Raw genomic sequence first — 15648 nt, forward strand, 5'->3', positions numbered from 1 at the left:
TACTGGTTTATCCCATAAAAACTGTAGAAGACAAAATGTCAAAGTAGTGTCGCTCCGTGACATCAATAAACGTGAAGACTGTTATTTTATCAAATCAATTCTCTGTGTAATTATTATTATTATGTGATTAAACAAATCATTTAAACTTTAATTAACTCGGAAGTCGGGGGCACCACGGGAAAATGTTTAAAGAGACTATTTCCTAAATCGACTCCCCAGATGTTTTCATATCTTCTCAAAACAATCGCTTAACGTACTGTATCGCATCGGTTCTCATTACTGAACGTCGCAAACCTCGGATATCTGCACAAACCCTCGCATAAATAACGAATCAGCGATATACAAATTGGTTTAATTATTTAGTTACTAACTAACTAATCCAAGTCACAGAATAACATGATAACACGAGAATTCTCAATCCCAATGATGATAACTCAACTATTTTATAGCTTTGACCAAATCCCCAAGGTTTGTAAAGTCCCTGGTTTATAAATAATTCGGCAAAGTCTCAGATTCTGCAAAAGGTTAATTCATTATTCGGAGAGCGCTCTGAAGTAAAAAATGAGAACATAGTCATTTTATAACACACACACTACTACACTCATAGAAATTGCTAATATCATGAACATATATAATATATCATATATCATATAACATGAACTACTACTAACTAACTACTAATATCATGAACATATATAATATATCATATATCATATAACATGAACTACTACTAACTAACTACTATTATCATGAACATATATAATATATCATATATCATTTAACATGAACTACTACTAACTAACTACTAATATCATGAACATATATAATATATCATATATCATATAACATGAACTACTACTAACTAACTACTAATATCATGAACATATATAATATATCATATATCGTATAACATGAACTACGGCTCAAACTACGTCTATTTACGAGTGTATGGCTTGATGTCTTTCTCTTTGATCGCCGGTTACTCTTGCTGGAGAGTCGATCGACAAAGACTTTGGTTGTGTTTATAATGGATAAGTTAGGCGTACCCATGGTTGTCGCATAGAATACTGTAGGTGTTTTGGTTGTGTTTATAATGGATACGTTAGGCGTACCCATGGTTGTCGCATAGAATACTGTCGGTGTTTTGGCGGTTGTCGGTATTCTTGTCCTACACTTCGGTTGTGTTTATAATGGATACGTTTAGGCATACCCATGGTTGTCGCATAGAATACTGTCAGTGTTTTGGCGGTTGTCGGTATTCTTGTCCTAGGCTTCGTACATTTCTGGCTGCAGACTGGTAGTTTAATGGCCTAGGACTTCTTACTTCTGTAGTGAATCGATAGTCTCAGAGTTTAACTTCTTGGTGACTGGGGGGACAGTATTGAGTAGCTTGGATGAATAAGGTGCCCAGAGTAAACTGCCTGCCTACTTAGCCATAAAAGCTAGAATATGCATATAATTAGTATATTTGGATAGAAAACACTATGAAGTTTCTACAACTGTTTGAATGATGTCTGTGAGTATAACAGAACTCATATGGCAGGCGAAAACCTGAGAAAAAAATCCAACCAGGAAGTGGGAAATCTGAGGTTGGTCGATTTTCAACTCAGCCCCTATTGAAGATACAGTGGGATATTGGTCATCTTGCACTTCCTAAGGCTTCCACTAGATGTCAACAGTCTTTAGAAACTTGTTTGAGACTTCTACTGTAAAGGAGGGGCTCATAAGGGCTCTTTGAGTCAGTGGTCTGGCACAGTGCCACAAGCACGTGACGCTCGTTCACGTGAGAGGTAGCTCGCGTTCCATTGCTTTTCTACAGACAAAGGAATTCTCTGTTTGGAACATTATTGAAGATTTATGTTCAAAACATCCTAAAGATTGATTCTATACATCGTTTGACATGTTTCTACGAACTGTAACGGAACTTTTGGACATTTCGTCTGCTCCTAGTGAACGCGCTTCGTGACTTTGGATTTGTTAACAAAAGTAGCTATTTGGACATAAATGATGGACATTATCGAACAAATCAAACATTTATTGTGGAACTGGGATTCCTGGGAGTGCATTCTGATGAAGATCATCAAAGGTAAGTGAATATTTATAATGTTATTTCTGACTAATGTTGACTATCCAATATGGCGGACATCTATTTGGCTTGTTTGGTCTCTGAGCGCTGTAGTCACATTATTGCATGGTTTGCTTTCTACTTAAAAGTTTTTTTTTAAATCTGACACAGCGGTTGCATTAAGGAGAAGTTTATCTAAAGTTCCATGTATAATAGTTGTATCTTTCATCAATGTTTATTATGAGTATTTCTGTGAATTGATGTGGCTCTCTGCAAAATCGTCGCATGTTTTGGAAATACTGAACATAACACGCCTATGTAAAATACGATTTTGGGATATAAAGATGCACTTTATCGAACAAAAAAATACATGTATTGTTTAACATGAAGTCTTATGAGTGTCATCTGATGAAGATCATGAAAGGTTAGTGATTAATTTGATCTATATTTCTGTTTTTTATGAGTCCTCTCTTTGGCTGGAAAAATGGCTGTGTTTTTCTGTGACTTGGTGGTGACCTAACAATCGTTTGTGGAGCTTTCGCCGTAAAGCATTTTTGAAAACAGACACTGTTGCCGGATTAACGAGAATTGTATCTTCAAAATGGTGTAAAATACTTGTATGCTTGAGGAATTTCAATTATGAGATTTTTGTTGTTTTGAATTTGGCGCCCTGCACTTTCACTGGCTGTTGGCAGGGTGGGACGCTACCGTCCCGAATATCCCAGAGGTTAACCATTTCCAGCCGTGTAGCCAATGCTCCACGCTGTGTAGTCCTTTGGTAGAGTAGTAGTGCCAACCATTTCAACTTGTAGCTGCCACTTCATATTTTCGGTCTTAGAAATTCATAATTTGCAACCTCAGCTTACGTTTGCGTGGTCTGATGTAAATTTCCGTCAGGAGTGGGTTTTATATACTTCTGAGATCAGGGTGGTCCATGCGCCACCATAATGTCTATGCTCACGTGGCCGTGGCCCCTGATTTGGTTAACTTGACATGAAAACCCATATTTTATCATATAGAAGGTTGACATCACAATACATCTTTTCACAAATAGTTTCATGTTTAATTACATACGTTTCACAATATGTAGATGGACCCCCATAATTCAGAAGTGGAACACAACCACAGACACACAGTAATGACTGTTTCCTGTCCTTCATGAGATCGCCAAATAAAACACACTCGTCATGACTGTCCCTTAAGTGTCCACGGACCACTCCCACATTCTCAAAAAGATAAATATTGTTGAATTATTTAAACTTTTGATTGTACAAGGGTCTCTCCGTGTTCCACGGTTTACATTCCAATCTCGAACACTACAGGCCATAGGGGCACCGTATTTGATGACCGACCATAAAACAGATGACTTCCCGCTCTCCCCCCTCTACGAGAGAGACCTACTGTATCCTGATCCTTCAGATCATCACAGGAGAGTCATGACATTCCCCCTCTACGAGAGAGACCTACTGTAACCTGATCCTTCAGATCGCCACAGGAGAGTCATGACATTCCCCCTCTACGAGAGAGACCCACTGTAACCTTCAGATCATCACAGGAGAGTCATGACATTCCCCCTCTACGAGAGAGACCCACTAAAACCTGATCCTTCAGATCATCACAGGAGAGTCATGACAGTAGTGGAAAACGGCCCAAAATGCCTTAGACTCTAGCCACACATCCAAACACCCACCAACTGGAGCAAACCAAACTGTACCCCATAGTCTGTTCAAGAACATACAAGAAAATGTTGGTAATAGTGTTATTCAGTACAAACTCTTCCACAACGTTCAATCAAATTGAACACACCCCTGTTCAATACCCTGAAACCCCTTCAATTTACAGACAAGCTCTCCCCTGATTGGTCGCCACACACCTCCGTCAATGAAGGTCTACAGTAGGTTCAACAGCACTATGTAACGTAACACCATGGTGTAGCCGGAGGACAGCTGGCTTCCGTCCTCCTCTTGGTACACTGGCTTCAATATAAAACCTATGAGGCTCATGGTTTTCACCCCCTTCCATAGACTTACACAGTAATTATGACAACTTCCGGAGGACGTCCTCCAACATATCAGAGCTCTTGCAGCATTAACTGACATGTTGTTGACCCAATCAAAGGATGAGAGAATGAATTTTAGTACTGAAAGCATAAGCTACAGGTAGCTAACACTGCGGTGCATAAAATATGGTGAGTAGTTGACTCAAAGATAGAAAGACACAATAGTTGAACATTTTTTAACAAATAATTTATTCAAAAATTAAGGAGAAGCGAAAACTAGCTATATTTCATAGTATGTTTTTTACTTTCACTTAATAGCAAAGCAGCTTGCTAGTTTAGCCTACTAGTTTAGCCTACTCAGGCTCAAACAGAGAGGGATGCTAAGTTAGCTAGCTGGCTATCCAACAGAGAGGGATGCTAAGTTAGCTAGCTGGCTATCCAACAGAGAGGGATGCTAAGTTAGCTAGCTGGCTATCCAACAGAGAGGGATGCTAAGTTAGCTAGCTGGCTATCCAACAGAGAGGGATGCTAAGTTAGCTAGCTGGCTATCCAACAGAGAGGGATGCTAAGTTAGCTAGCTGGCTATCCAACAGAGAGGGATGCTAAGTTAGCTAGCTGGCTATCCAACAGAGAGGGATGCTAAGTTAGCTAGCTGGCTATCCAACACTGGAACTCTTCCAAGTCAAGGAAGCTTTGGTTTTACTCATTTATTGCACTATAAAGCTACTGCATGATTGTAGCAGGTTTACTAACGTGTTAGTCCTATTAGTTTTGATGACTACGATGTTACTTTAGCTATTATGGTGATAATGATATAGGCTGTGTGTAGTGGTTATGATGGGGGTTGGCTTGGAAAGGTTTTTTCTCCTGGTCACATAGAGCTGATGTGTTGTGCACTGAAGTCCACAAATGAAGGGAAAAGGTGAGAAGTGGAGAGCGCGTAGATGGGAGTAAGAATTATACCATGAGAAAAGTGATCATGCTGTTTGTATGTGGCTGCTATGAAAGTGAACTGTGTGTGCGGGTGATCAGGGGTGTGTTTATCCCAATGATTCTGTTGAAAAACGTTACGAAACTGGGATAAACACACCTGGATTTCAAAATTCAAATTTCAAAACTCAGAAGAGCTCATTTCTGTAAGTACATATATGTACATAATCATAATCATAACAAAAAAATATTTAAAAAATATCAAGTATATATATATATATCTTAATTCAGATAAAAATGTATCAAATGTGTTTTTACAATCAGCACCTGTGTTCTCTCTCTAACATAGTGGAATAATACTGACGGGAACATTGATGAGGTCGTGAATGTTTTCCATGTTAACAACGTTATCAAAACATCAACATTTTAAAATTGTAATCTGATTTTAGACATAATCATGTATCTAGAGAAAAAAACTTAAACAGGCCTATTGTTGATTAAGATTTAATACAAAACAATATGGTTTAATGTGGCATAAAACAACAGTCAAACATCAGTCAGAACACTGTGACTCATCAGAACACAGTGACTCATCAGAACACAGTGACTCATCAGAACACAGTGACTCATCAGAACACAGTGACTCATCAGAACACAGTGACTCATCAGAACACAGTGACTCATCAGAACACTGTGACTCATCAGAACACAGTGACTCATCAGAACACTGTGACTCATCAGAACACAGTGACTCATCAGAACACAGCCTGGTTTAATGTGGCATAAAACAACAGTCAAACATCAGTCAGAACACAGTGACTCATCAGAACACAGTGACTCATCAGAACACAGTGACTCATCAGAACACTGAGTGACTCATCAGAACACAGTGACTCATCAGAACACAGTGACTCATCAGAACACTGTGACTCATCAGAACACTGTGACTCATCAGAACACTGTGACTCATCAGAACACAGTGACTCATCAGAACACTGTGACTCATCAGAACACTGTGAAACACAGTCTCATCACACTGTGACTCATCAGAACACTGTGACTCATCAGAACACAGTGACTCATCAGAACACAGTGACTCATCAGAACACAGTGACTCATCAGAACACTGTGACTCATCAGAACACTGTGACTCATCAGAACACAGTGACTCATCAGAACACTGTGACTCATCAGAACACAGTGACTCATCAGAACACTGTGACTCATCAGAACACTGTGACTCATCAGAACACAGTGACTCATCAGAACACTGTGACTCATCAGAACACAGTGACTCATCAGAACACAGTGACTCATCAGAACACTGTGACTCATCAGAACACAGTGACTCATCAGAACACAGTGACTCATCAGAACACTGTGACTCATCAGAACACAGTGACTCATCAGAACACAGTGACTCATCAGAACACTGTGAAATCAGAACACAGTGACATCAGTCAGAACAGAACACAGTGACTCATCAGAACACAGTGACTCATCAGAACACAGTGAACACTGTGACTCATCAGAACACAGTGACTCATCAGAACACTGTGACTCATCAGAACACAGTGACTCATCAGAACACTGTGACTCATCAGAACACAGTGACTCATCAGAACACAGCCTGGTTTAATGTGGCATAAAACAACAGTCAAACATCAGTCAGAACACAGTGACTCATCAGAACACAGTGACTGAACACTCATCAGAACACAGTGACATCAGTGACTCATCACAGTGACTCACACAGTGACTCATCAGAACACAGTGACTCATCAGAACACAGTGACTCATCAGAACACTGTGACTCATCAGAACACTGTGACTCATCAGACAGTGACTCATCAGAACACAGTGACTCATCAGAACACAGTGACTCATCAGAACACTCATCAGAACACTTTCATGTGACATCAAACACAGTGACTCATCAGAACACAGTGACTCATCAGAACACAGTGACTCATCAGAACACAGTGACTCTCATCAGAACACTGTGAACACAGTGACTCATCAGAACACAGTGTGACTCATCAGAACACAGTGACTGACTCATCAGAACACAGTGACTCATCAGAACACTGTGACTCATCAGACTCACACACAGTGTGACTCATCAGTCAAACATCAGTGAACACAGTCATCAGAACACTGTGACTCATCAGAACACAGCCTGGTTTAATAAAACAACAGTCAAACATCAGTCAGAACACTGTGACTCATCAGAACACTGTGACTCATCAGAACACTGTGACTCATCAGAACACAGTGACTCATCAGAACACTGTGACTCATCAGAACACAGTGACTCATCAGAACACTGTGACTCATCAGAACACTGTGACTCATCAGAACACAGCCTGGTTTAATGTGGCATAAAACAACAGTCAAACATCAGTCAGAACACAGCCTGTCTATTCTATCATGTGATTTCAGGTCCTCTGGGAAAATTTCTTTCCACAATTAGGTTCCCTAACTAAAACTCTTTCCAAACTGTGAGCTTTTCCTCCACTGTGTGTGTGTGTGTATTCTCTCATGCATTTTCAGGCTCCCTAACTAGGTAAAACTCTTTCCACACTGGGAACAACTGGGTGATTTCTCCCATGTGTCCTCTCATGATCTTATAGTTTTCCCTAACTAGGTAAAACTCTTTCCACACTGGGAACAACTGGGTGATATCTCCCACGTGTCCTCTCATGATCTTATGATCTTATAGTTTTCCTAAATTGCTCAAATCTTTTCCACTGCGACCATGGTAAGACGTGTGTGTCCTCTCGTGCTCCTTAAGGTTATTTAACAACCTGAAATGCATTAGACAATGGGAACATGAGTAAGGCTTCACTCCAGAGTGTATTCTCTTCTTATGTTTGTTCAGGCTCCCTAAATGGGTAAAATCATTTCCGCACAGGGAACAATGGTAAGGTTTCTCCCCGGTGTGTGTCCTCTCATGTGATTTTTGGTCCTGTGATCTAGAAAATCTCTTTCCACAATGGGTACAGGGGTAGGGCTTTTCTCCTGTGTGTACTCTATTATGTTTGTTCAGGCTCCCTAACTGCGTAAAACACTTTTCACAATGAGAGCAGTGGTGAAGTTTCTCCCCTGTGTGTATCCTCTCGTGTGAATTTAGTTCCTGTGATCGTGAAAATCTCTTTCCACACTGCGAACATTGGTAAGTCTTTTCTTCAGTGTGTTTCCTTTCGTGCTCTTTTCGGTAAGCTAATTGGGTAAAACTCTTTTCGCACAGGGAGCAATGGTAAGGTTTCTCTCCTGTGTGTCTCCTCTCATGCTCCTTCAGCTTATCTAACAACCTAAATTTCTTTCCACAATGGGAACAATGATAAGGCTTTTCTCCTGTGTGTATTCTATTATGTTTGTTCAGGCTCCATAACTGGGTAAAACACTTTCCACACTGGGAGCAGAGAAAAGGCTTTTCTCCTGTGTGTGTCCTCTGATGTATTTTTAGGTTCTGTGATCGTGGAAATCTCTTTCCACACTGGGAGCAGTGGAAAGGCTTGTCTCCTGTGTGTGCCCTCTCATGCTCTTTTAGGTTCCATGACAACTTGAAACTCTTATTACACTGGGAGCAGTGGTGTGGTCTTGCTGGTTTGGGAGTCTCTGGGTCTGGTTCCTCTGAAGGAGTCTTACTGCTGTCAGAGTGACAGACTGGTCTCTCTCCTGCCAAAGACAGAGTATTTGGTTAAACAGAGAGACCTGAATGAAACCTCCACATGATAAAACTGTCTTCCTATGAGGTTTAATCTAGACTAGATCCTTCATTATAAAACAGTACACTTGGATCCTGTATGCCGATTGGTTAATAGCCATTAGTTCTTCACAATACTACCCGGGTAATGGCTGTTAACAGTTCCATTTGAATCATTCCTACACATCCACTGTCCCACAGCCCAGCCAGGAAATGTATCAACTCATCTCCACTGTCCCACAGCCCAGCCAGGCCATTTATAAACTAATCTCCACTGTCCCACAGCCCAGCCAGGCAATTTATAAACTAATCTCCACTGTCCCACAGCCCAGCCAGGCAATTCATAAACTAATCTCCACTGTCCCACAGCCCAGCCAGGTAATTCATAAACTAATCTCCACTGTCCCACAGCCCAGCCAGGTAATTCATAAACAAATATCCACTGTCCCACAGCCCAGCCAGGCAATTTATAAACTAATCTCCACTGTCCCACAGCCCAGCCAGGCCATTTATAAACTAATCTCCACTGTCCCACAGCCCAGCCAGGCCATTTATAAACTAATCTCCACTGTCCCACAGCCCAGCCAGGCAATTTATAAACTAATCTCCACTGGAAAAAAGAAACTCAACATTATTACCCCTAGTCCAGCATTTAGTTTGTACCAGAAGGGACTTGTTCTGAACCTTGCTATCTGCCCTCTGACCTCTGCATTTTGTATACGTACAGACAATATGTATAGAACGTATTCTGGGTGATTTATTATTCAATAGAAATGTATGAAAATACACTGCTCAAAAAAATAAAGGGAACACTTAAACAACACAATGTAACTCCAAGTCAATCACACAATCACACTTCTGTGAAATCAAACTGTCCACTTAGGAAGAAACACTGATTGACAATAAATTTCACATGCTGTTGTGCAAATGGAATAGACAACAGGTGGAAATTATAGGCATTTAGCAAGACACCCCCAATAAAGGAGTGGTTCTGCAGGTGGGGGCCACAGACCACTTCTCAGTTCCTATGCTTCCTGGCTGAGGTTTTGGTCACTTTTGAATGCTGGCGGTGCTTTTGAATGCAATTCAATATATATATATATAGGAAACAGGCCAGTACATCAGGAGACATGGAGGAGACCGTAGGAGGGCAACAACCCAGCAGCAGGACCGCTACCTCCGCCTTTGTGCAAGGAGGAGCACTGCCAGAGCCCTGCAAAATGACCTCCAGCAGGCCACAAATGTGCATGTGTCTGCTCAAACCGTCAGAAACAGACTCCATGAGGGTGGTATGAGGGCCCGACGTCCACAGGTGGGGGTTGTGCTTACAGCCCAACACCGTGCAGGACGTTTGGTATTTGCCAGAGAACACCAAGATTGACAAATTCGCCACTGGCGCCCTGTGCTCTTCACAGATGAAAGCAGGTTCACACTGAGCACATGTGACAGACGTGACAGAGTCTGGAGACACTGTGGAGAACGTTCTGCTGCCTGCAACACCCTCCAGCATGACCGGTTTGGCGGTGGGTCAGTCATGGTGTGGGGTGGCATTTCTTTGGGGGGCCACACAGCCCTCCATGTGCTCGCCAGAGGTAGCCTGACTGCCATTAGGTACCGAGATGAGATCCTCAGACCACTTCTGAGACCATATGCTGGTGCGGTTGGCCCTGGGTTCCTCCTAATGCAAGACAATGCTAGACCTCATGTGGCTGGAGTGTGTCAGCAGTTCCTGCAAGAGGAAGGCATTGATGCTATGGACTGGCCCGCCCGTTCCCCAGTCCTGAATACAATTGAGCACATCTGGGACATCATGTCTCGCTCCATCCACCAACGCCACATTGCACCACAGACTGTCCAGGAGTTGGCGGATGCTTTAGTCCAGGTCTGGGAGGAGATCCCTCAGGAGACCATCCACCACCTCATCAGGAGCATGCCCAGGCATTGTAGGGAGGTCATACAGGCACATGAAGGCCACACACACTACTGAGCCTCATTTTGACTTGTTTTAAGGACATTACATCAAAGTTGGATCAGCCTGTAGTGTGGTTTTCCACTTTAACATTGAGTGTGACACCAAATCCAGACCTCCGTGGGTTGATAAATTTGATTTCATTCATATTTTTTGTGTGATTTTGTTGTCAGCACATTCAACTATCTAAAGAAAAAAGTATTTAATAAGAATATTTCATTCATTCAGGTCTATGATGTGTTATTTTAGTGTTCCCTTTATTTTTTTTTGAGCAGTGTATATTTAAACTTCCTTGGCTAAATATAGCTAGCTAGTTGATTTGCTAGCTAGTTGGTTGGTTAGCTAGCTAGCCAACGTTAGCTCTCATCTGGCTAGTACTGTTATCTATGGTATAACCAAAGATACTGTATATAGAACCAACCCAAAATAGTTCATCTGTGGCGTTTACTTAATGTTTTTAATGAAGCATATTGGACGGAACAAACAATGAGGTTGTAAAGGCAAAGTAAAGTAAAGTAAAGAATAGTTGTGGAAATCTCACAGTACTTAGAACTATATAAATTCATGTAGAAGTTGGAACTAAAGTTAGATACTAATTTGGGATCGTCTGTGATGAGACCATTCATATTTAAATTGTTGAATTGTATTATTTTTAAGAGTGGCCTTTTTCTAACCTGAAAAAAAAAAGATGAATTTTGTTCATCCTCCTCCAGCCACTTCTTCCCAGATCTGACAAAGGCTCCCTCTGTTTTCAGTTTATACATATCATCCAACTTGTGTTGTAGCTCAAACAGAACAGATTTGTCCTCCTCTAAGAGACTTTCAACAGACTTTTGAACGAGACAGGTGATCTTTGTAATTATACTTTCTTCAACTCTCCTCGTCTTGGCAAGAATATTCCCAAATATTCTTAAATATTTTCCAACTTCATATTTAAAAGGCTACTAGGATATGAACTCAGTAGCACAGACTACATCCATATGACGTTGAGAATTAGTGCATTGTGGGAAGTTTAGAAGATACCCTGGAAATAAGTGAATAAATACATAATAACGCAAAAACATAACTGTTTGTTCTTATAGGTAACCAGATCGTGACCACAACTAAGTTACTAAGTCTTTAACCACACAGTGTTGTTACATTGGTGAGTAAAAACTCATGCTTCTCACGCTTTAACATGTTGTCTGAAAATAAAATATACATTTTACTCAACTGCGTTACCCACTCCAGTCAGCAGATGGCGGTCTGGGACTTTAAGCCGATGCTGCTGATGTGACGTATAATCTAGTGGACGGACTGGCTCGGGCCAGTCCCCCCAGAAACTTGCAGGTGGAAGAGTGGGGTAACATCTCACAGCATGAACTGCCAAATCTGGTGCAGTCCATGAGGAGATGCACTGCAGTACTTAATGCAGCTGGTGGCCACACCAGATACTGACTGTTACTTTTGATTATTTTGACCACCCCCCTTTGTTCAGGGACACATTATTCAATGTCTGTTAGTCACATGTCTGTGGAACTTGTTCAGTTTATGTCTCAGTTGTTGAAACTTGTTATTTTCATACAAATATTTACACATGTTAAGTTTGCTAAAAATAAACACAGTTGACAGTGAGAGGACATTTCATTTACACACTTAAAAACTTCACCTTGTCCTAGAGGAATGTACACAGTTATCAGAACGACACACCAGGATAAGCCTACACAAAACACAGACCTTATTTTAAGTCTCTAAAATCCCTTATGGGAAAAAACTATTGGAATAATTCCCCTGTTTGACCGCTAGGTTTATGGGTACTATGATTCCTACTGTGGTACTTTATGTGAGCCATTCAATAGGTGACAGAGATGAGTTGTTAACATGACCAGGATGGGTTGATAACATGACCAGGATGGGTTGATAACATGACCAGGATATGACCAGGATGGGTTGATAACATGACCAGGATGGGTTGATAACATGACCAGGATGGGTTGTTAACATGACCAGGATATGACCAGGATGGGTTGATAACATGACCAGGATGGGTTAATAACATGACCAGGATGGGTTGATAACATGACCAGGATATGACCAGGATGGGTTGATAACATGACCAGGATGGGTTGTTAACATGACCAGGATGGGTTGATAACATGACCAGGATGGGTTGATAACATGACCAGGATATGACCAGGATGGGTTGATAACATGACCAGGATATGACCAGGATGGGTTGATAACATGACCAGGATGGGTTGTTAACATGACCAGGATGGGTTGATAACATGACCAGGATGGGTTGATAACATGACCAGGATATGACCAGGATGGGTTGTTAACATGACCAGGATATGACCAGGATGGGTTGATAACATGACCAGGATGGGTTGATAACATGACCAGGATGGGTTGTTAACATGACCAGGATGGGTTGATAATATGACCAGGATGGGTTGTTAACATGACCAGGATGGGTTGATAACATGACCAGGATGGGTTGATAACATGACCAGGATGGGTTGATAACATGACCAGGATGGGTTGTTAACATGACCAGGATGGGTTGATAACATGACCAGGATGGGTTGATAACATGACCAGGATGGGTTGATAACATGACCAGGATGGGTTGATACAGTATATAGGTGATACACCACCACCACCACCACCCAGTATATAGATGATACACACCACCACCACCCAGTATATAGATGCTACACACCACCACCACCACCCAGTATATAGATGCTACACACCACCACCACCACCCAGTATATAGATGATACACACCACCACCACCACCCAGTATATAGATGCTACACACCACCACCACCCAGTATATAGATGCTACACACCACCACCACCCAGTATATAGATGATACACACCTCCACCACCACCACCCAGTATATTGATGATACACACCACCACCCAGTATATAGATGATACACACCACCATCACCACCCAGTATATAGATGATACACACCACCACCACCCAGTATATAGATGATACACCACCACCACCACCACCACCCAGTATATAGATGATACACACCACCACCACCCAGTATATAGATGATACACCACCACCACCACCCAGTATATAGATGCTACACACCACCACCACCCAGTATATAGATGCTACACACCACCACCATCCAGTATATAGATGATACACACCACCACCACCCAGTATATAGATGATACACCACCACCACCACCACCCAGTATATAGATGATACACACCACCATCACCACCCAGTATATAGATGATACACACCACCACCACCCAGTATATAGATGATACACCACCACCCAGTATATAGATGATACACACCACCACCACCACCCAGTATATAGATGATACACAACCACCACCACCCAGTATATAGATGATACACCACCACCCAGTATATAGATGATACACAACCACCACCACCCAGTATATAGATGCTACACCACAACCACCACCCAGTATATAGATGCTACACCACCACCACCACCCAGTATATAGATGCTACACCACAACCACCACCCAGTATATAGATGCTACACACCACAACCACCCAGTATATAGATGATACACCACCACCACCACCCAGTATATAGATGATACACACCACCACCACCCAGTATATAGATGATACACCACCACCACCACCACAGTATATAGATGCTACACACCACCACCACCCAGTATATAGATGATACACCTCCACCACCACCCAGTATATAGATGATACACCTCCACCACCACCCAGTATATAGATGATACACACCACCACCACCCAGTATATAGATGATACACACACCACCACCCAGTATATAGATGATACACACCACCACCACCCAGTATATAGATGCTACACACCACCACCACCCAGTATATAGATGCTACACACCACCACCACCACCCAGTATATAGATGATACACACCACCACCACCACCCAGTATATAGATGATACACACCACCACCACCCAGTATATAGATGATACACACCACCACCACCACCCAGTATATAGATGATACACACCACCACCACCACCACCACCACCAGTATATAGATGCTACACACCACCACCACCACCCAGTATATAGATGCTACACACCACCACCACCCAGTATATAGATGATACACACCACCACCACCCAGTATATAGATGCTACACACCACCACCACCACCCAGTATATAGATGCTACACACCACCACCACCACCCAGTATATAGATGATACACACCACCACCACCACCCAGTATATAGATGCTACACCACCACCACCCAGTATATAGATGCTATACACACCACCACCACCCAGTATATAGATGATACACACCACCACCCAGTATATAGATGATACACCACCACCCAGTATATAGATGATACACACCACCACCACCCAGTATATAGATGATACACCACCACCCAGTATATAGATGATACACACCACCACCACCCAGTATATAGATGATACACACCACCACCACCCAGTATATAGATGATACACACCACCACCACCCAGTATATAGATGATACACCACCACCCACCCAGTATATAGATGCTACACCACCACCACCCAGTATATAGATGATACACACCACCACCACCCAGTATATAGATGATACACACCACCACCACCCAGTATATAGATGCTACACACACCACCACCCAGTATATAGATGATACACACCACCACCACCCAGTATATAGATGATACACACCACCACCACCCAGTATATAGATGCTACACACCACCACCACCACCCAGTATATAGATGATACACACCACCACCACCACCCAGTATATAGATGATACACACCACCACCACCACCCAGTATATAGATGCTACACACCACCACCACCCAGTATATAGATGCTACACACCACCACCACCACCCAGTATATAGATGATACACACCACCACCACCCAGTATATAGATGATACACACCACCACCACCACCACCCAGTATATAGATGATACACACCACCAC

General features: G+C 42.1%; 1 protein-coding gene across 2 annotated transcripts in view; it reads right to left on the reverse strand.

Moving 5' to 3' along the window:
- Positions 1-15648, reverse strand: part of LOC124021874 (zinc finger protein 391-like) — a 57496-nt gene that overhangs the window by 6658 nt on the left and 35190 nt on the right. The window contains exons 2-3 of one of the 2 annotated variants that reach the window (XM_046337013.1): positions 7678-8675; positions 7188-7596 (exon numbers count right to left, since the gene is read on the reverse strand). The exons of the other annotated variant lie outside the window; for it this stretch is intronic. Coding sequence (XP_046192969.1) covers positions 7711-8675 — 965 coding nt within the window. The 3' untranslated portion in view covers positions 7188-7596; positions 7678-7710. Of the gene's footprint in view, positions 1-7187; positions 7597-7677; positions 8676-15648 lie in introns of those variants that run through there. 2 annotated transcript variants of the gene reach the window in all.

This window comes from Oncorhynchus gorbuscha, unplaced genomic scaffold (assembly GCF_021184085.1).
Source record: "Oncorhynchus gorbuscha isolate QuinsamMale2020 ecotype Even-year unplaced genomic scaffold, OgorEven_v1.0 Un_scaffold_1238, whole genome shotgun sequence".
NCBI classification, from domain to species: Eukaryota; Metazoa; Chordata; class Actinopteri; order Salmoniformes; family Salmonidae; genus Oncorhynchus; species Oncorhynchus gorbuscha.